This window comes from Pelobates fuscus, chromosome 5 (assembly GCF_036172605.1).
Source record: "Pelobates fuscus isolate aPelFus1 chromosome 5, aPelFus1.pri, whole genome shotgun sequence".
Classification (NCBI taxonomy): Eukaryota; Metazoa; Chordata; class Amphibia; order Anura; family Pelobatidae; genus Pelobates; species Pelobates fuscus.
This window is the reverse complement of record NC_086321.1, coordinates 160,397,414-160,403,413: the sequence shown is the minus strand read 5'-3', so window position 1 is coordinate 160,403,413 and position 6,000 is coordinate 160,397,414. Positions and strand designations below refer to the sequence as shown.

Genomic DNA, 6,000 nt, shown 5'->3' with positions numbered 1-6,000 from the left:
ATAAGCTACGAGAACGTGCTGTATTTTGGGTCAGTCCGTCCGATTTTATTGAACTAAGAATTTTGTATTAAAAAGCTTTCGGGAGAACCTCTGTTTCTCAAGTCTAAAGCATTGGCTCAGAAATGCTTTAGACTTGCGAAAGGGATGTTCTCCGGTAAACTTACAAAATTCTGTTAGTCCAATAAAAAAGGTATTACAAGATACAAATGTAATCTGTTATTCTACATCTTCATCACTAGACTAATACAGCAGCAATCTCTTCTCTAACACTAGATATATATATTTTCTATTTTACAGCAGAAAGGACTGTGCACTAAGTCAGGAATGTATCCAAAGCAGATTTATAGGAGAACAATTACAACATTTTAGCTAACAGGATCTTTAATCAAGCTGTATCAAGTTTATCAAGCTTCATAAAGGCTCCCATGTAAGCCAATACGTTGCGATTTTTCTTCTCCATTAAGTCTGCGTTGGCCCACATTCCTGATATTCTGCACTCCTGTTGTGTCTGAGATGGAGGTATACCATGGGCTTAAACTCAAGATATAGTTCTCATGTTTTTATGTACATTTTCAAATTAGATATCGTCTTTTCAATGCGTGCTTTTGGAGACAGAATTCATATTCCAAAATAAACAGACATTTGATGATCAAATTTATTGGTTACTTAATTGACATTTTGTTTTTAAATACTGTACACAAAACAGACTGCAATTCTAAAACATTTTACATTCATTGTCCCCTGAATTTTTATACCTAAAACATTGCAACTTTTCTTCTTTTGCTTTTGACATTCTGGAATAGTCCTTGTATGAAAAATAACTTGAATCATGATTAAGATACAAATAAAAGGATTCAACTAAACAGCAGAGTTCCATTAGACAAAAGTTTGCAGCTTTCTTTTACCGATATAATGCCTCCAATCCAACTCCCCCAAAATTAGGGCAAAATAGACCAGGAACACATATTTTGGTACACTTATTCCAAGAAATTCTTACAGAGAACTAGAGGGCCACACAATAAGAGAAAAGGCAAGTGTGAACTGAAACTAGATATTTTCATACCATTAAAGTAATTTTTAAATGAACGACTTGGTAAAAATTAAAAAAACAAAACAAACCACATTATGTATTGTTTCTAAAATCATTTCCTTAGGCTCATTTCTAGTGGATTTTCATAGCAACATTGAGCATTTAACATGCACCATTAAAAAATGCAGCCATTTTATGATTATCTACAGTTAGACTCTGGTGGCCAACATTCGCTCACTCGGCAGATAGCATTTGATATGTAGTGACTTTTTGTATTTAAATATATTAATATAAATTAGTTGTACATTTTATTTTAAATGTCTTTTGAATATAATGTGCACTTAGACTGAAAAGCGTAACTTGCTTTAAACTGTAAACAGTTTGCATAGATCCCAAACTGCAGCTCCTGAAATGAGCAAATTCATTGTTTTCATTTGCAGAAATAAAACAAACTCACGAAAACATTCATGGGGACACATACAAAACAAAAAACTAATTTTACATAACAGAATTCTATTGACATATCTCCTGGATACTACAATGCAGTAAGGCTCAGGAATTTTATGCCACACTTATTTGGACAGTGCGGATACAAAAGCTCAATAATCCTTGATGCAAAGTCTTTTGTTTTATTTAAATAAATATGGGGAAATACGACCATCTTCAGCGTTAAACAGACAAATACAGAAAATTATTTCTGAATAATTTGTCAATGTAGCTTGTATTGCCTACTACCAAAAAGTAAAATCTCTACAGTATTAAATTACAAGTTTGTTCTTGATAAAAGATAGAAAGAAAAGTAAAAGCAAGACAAGTGTTACATTAGAGAAGGAGGCTGTACAATAGCATTCTAGAGACATTCAGTAATGTTTGTAAACTATTGGTATGTACAGTAAACGTTCGCCTTTACATTTTTTGTTCATGTCAGAACAGTACACTTCAGCAATTAATGCTCAGTAAAGTGTTTATATAGCTATTCACATACAGGTATATAAACACAATTATAAATGACAAAATAAATTCTGCATGCGATTTGGTCAGTTCCAGCTTCATTCATCATTGGCAGCACTTGTTCCTCTCACTTGACCTTGGTTGCGTAGCTTATAGGAAAACAAAAGAAAAATTACAACAATAATTTTAAACAAGTATATTTTTGGTAGATACAAAATATGTCTGATATAAGTAGTGAAAGGGACACAGAATGCATTTGATAACACAAAATAGAATGCAATAGACTTTTCAAAAGAAAGACTGAAGATAAGAAAAGTGTTAAAAAGCAAGGGGGGGTGGGGGGGAAGCATAAAACTGGACAAATATCTAAAAGGCTGCAGGAGAAACTGACCCAACAAAGACTGCAAATAAACCAATTATATGTATATATTTACCAAAATACTCAGTCCAATAATTGTACTTAACTCCTTAAAGGGACACTCAAGACCCCTTAAGCACTTCAGCTTGCTAAAAAAAAAACTGTGTGTGTAAAGAGTGTGTCCTCTTTTTTCAGTTTGCTAAAAGTGCGAATTTCATTAGAAATGTACACTTTTATAAATTAAAATGGTTATACTCCCTTGGCTTTCAAGCAGACAACAGGTCCTGGTAACTCCTGGTTTTGTTAGCTCAGTGAAGCTAAACTCAATAGTCAGCAATTACCTTGTAAAGACTGCAGACAAGAGAAGGGGTTTTGGAAGCTATTTTCAGATATACTCCAATGAAAAAAATGCACAACTAAATACATTTTCAATAGGGGTATATCCACTAAACAGTGTTATTTTGTATTTTAGCAGTGAAGTCCTTTGAAGGACATAGGCAATTTGAAGGCAATTGTCAAATTCTGAACAAAAACAAAATTAGAATTTGACCTCTGATGTTAAGTGCATCCACTTAGGTAAACATATTTATTTTCATTGTACATGTATAATTGATGTTATTTATATATGATAATTTTATTATTTATATATTAGGGGATCTGACTGTCTTGAATTGGATGGATTGACCGCTGCGGGGCTGCCACGATCGGCGCAGAAGATAAGTATGTGGGCTGGAAGGAGGGCCAGATCTTTATGACATGCTATACTGCCCTAACAGTGTTGAAGTCCTCTTTTTGTAGGACAGCATAGTATGTTCTATCGTCGGCAGAGGATTAAGAGTTCTTGACTTAAATATTTAAATAAATGCAGACACCTCAACCCCCCCACCCACCCAAAAAAAAACTACCTGGTGTTCAGTAGACCAAGTCACAGCACGACCATACTGCCTAAAGGATGGTATGAGAAATAAAAACAAACCTATACATATACAGGGCTCAAAATTTCCACTCATCACTAGTCTGTGGGGAGTGAAAATTTACCCCTGGCGAGTAGAAATTCACCCTTGGATGGTATACTATAGCTTACAGTGGCAAGTAACATGTAAGCCTTGGCTATTAGCATAGGACTACAAATCTTCTATATATATATATAAAAATCAAACAGGCTGCACTCACCTGAACATACATTACAAGAGTGCTGCTTGGCCAGATCATACAACATGCACTCACTCTTTCATTCACTGAATGGCAATTTCAAAGCTCACACAATGCAATAGTCTTCTTTAAAAACAACCAAAACAGATTCAAATAATAGTTACAGTATATGATCATATATTCTTGCATAAGTCTGCCACAATGCCAATGTACTCCAGGTCCTATCCTAGCAACTTAATGTTTGCATTTATGAGATTAATCCATTACTTTGGAAATGCTTTCTGGGACTATCTGCAGGGCTAGGGGTTGTCACTCCTTACAGAGCAATTTATAGATTTCCAATTGACAAATATTGATAATCCAATGTGAAAGATCACAGAAGATAACATCATAATAAATGTCTCATAAGTATGCTGAAGCCATGGAGTCACACATTCCCCACAAACTATGTTGCTCATCAACTTCTTTTGCATAAAATACAACAGTAAAAACCTCCATACAAACACCTGAAAACAGATATCCCCCTCTAGTAAAATAACATGGGTTGCAAATATCACAAGCTAATGATTATCTTTAAAAAGTAGAAATAGCATATCATTGTTTCACAAATAATTACTAAAAAGCAATTGCAGCACAGTCACTGTTTTTGAAAATTTCCTCTGCTAAAATTTTAGAATGAAGCAAAACCCAAACAAACCGTTGGCTAATTTAGATAAAAAATTTAACAAAATGCCAGGACATATAGTAACCGCAAAGGCTTCACTCCTATTATTCCCTAAAATTATGCCGATTACAATTAAAAACATTCTCTAATTGACAATGGTTTCATCAAAAATGGCTTGGTTAACATAATATATAAATAAATGTATTGATATGAATAAATCTATTTTGTACGAGAGCCTGAAAGTATCCAATTTTAGGTAATGAAATTCACACAGCTAACTATATGCCTTGATTTAGTGTGGATGAAGTAAAAGTTATTTAAATCTAAAATATACTTCTCATCTTTCAGGGTCAATAGACACTATACCTGAAAGTATCTACCTACACCTGAAGAAATAAGGCAGGAACACACAACAAAAGTAGAGACAATACAATACAAACTGGATAGACAAATACAAAAGTGGAAATGCACTGAAATCACTTTGTTAGGAAAGTTTAAGCAGGCAAAACATATTTTCAGAGAACAGGATAGGTAATATCAATGTTTTCCACTGCACTGTGTTGAATATGAAGCAGAACAAGCGATTTAAAACAGACCAGCCAATATGCTCCTTAAAAAGCAATAAGCCCATCACCTGTTTTGTCTGCTAAATACATACACACCTCAGTACTGACCCCCTGAACCTAGAGTGGAGTTGCTTAGGAGTCAGCTGCCGAAGTGCCTCGAACAGTACCCTTCTTACGAATCTAAATGTAAAATAAAATTGTGAGCTACTAAAAAAAAAAAAAAAAAAAAAAAAATGGGGAAAAATGAAAATAATCTCTAAAAGTGTGACGATAAATTCATGGTCTCAACAAAGCTTTTATGAAGAAACAAAGTGGAAAAACAAAACATGCAACTAATAATGAGTACGATAAAAAAAACAAAATACAAAATATAAAACAAAGAAAACAATTCAACAATAGCATATACCTAGAAGACTGAATATAATATAACTTTTTAAGTATAAGCACTTTGAAAATTTACCTTTCCAAACAGTGATAGTACCTCAGTTGTATTACATTAAATTCACAGAATCAAATAGTGCACTTATATGGAGATCTAGATCTAAAAAAAATGCCATGAAGTCACTGTAAAAGATAAGAACTGTGCTGTCTTTTTAAGTTAGGAAAGCATTATCATTTAAAAAGTCCTAAAGGGTACAACATGCTAAGATAGAGCTGGCAAGCATTTTATATCTATTGCATTATAAAAATAAATAATGAATTGGACAAGTCATGAAATGTACCGTATATACTCGAGTATAAGCCGAGTTTTTCAGCACATTTTTTGTGCTGAAAAAACCCAACTCGGCTTATACTCGAGTCAGAGTCTGTATTATGGCAATTTGCATTGCCATAATACAGACCGGGGGAGAGGGGGGCTGGCAGAGCTGTACTTACCTCTCCTGCAGCTCCTGTCAGCTCTCTCCTCCTCCGCACCGTCCGTTCAGCACCTCGGTCAGCTCCCAGTGTAAATCTCGCAAGAGCCGCGGCTCTCGCGAGACTTACAGTGGGAGCTGACAGAGGGAGCTGCACAGACCGCGCGGAGGAGGAGAGAGCTGACAGGAGCTGCAGGAGAGGTAAGTACAGCTCTGCCAGCCCCCCTCCCCCCCCCCATTGAACTACCAATGACACTGGACCACCAGGGAAGGAGCCCCCCTCCCTGCCATATATCAAGCAGGGAGGGGGGACGAAAAAAAATTATAATAAAATAAAATAAAAATTAATAATAATTCAATTAAATAATAAATAATAATAAAAAATATATAATAATATTAAAAAATAAAATAATTAATAATATATC

General features: G+C 34.6%; 1 protein-coding gene across 1 annotated transcript in view; it reads right to left on the bottom strand.

Annotated features, from left to right (window-relative positions):
* Nucleotides 1-637: 637 nt before the first annotated feature.
* Nucleotides 638-6,000, bottom strand: part of PITPNB (phosphatidylinositol transfer protein beta) — a 62,057-nt gene continuing 56,694 nt past the window's right edge. The window contains exons 11-12 of the mRNA XM_063454622.1: nt 4,818-4,901; nt 638-2,130 (exon numbers count right to left, since the gene is read on the bottom strand). Of these exons, the coding sequence (XP_063310692.1) occupies nt 4,854-4,901 (48 nt within the window). The 3' untranslated portion in view covers nt 638-2,130; nt 4,818-4,853. The remainder of the gene's footprint in view (nt 2,131-4,817; nt 4,902-6,000) is intronic.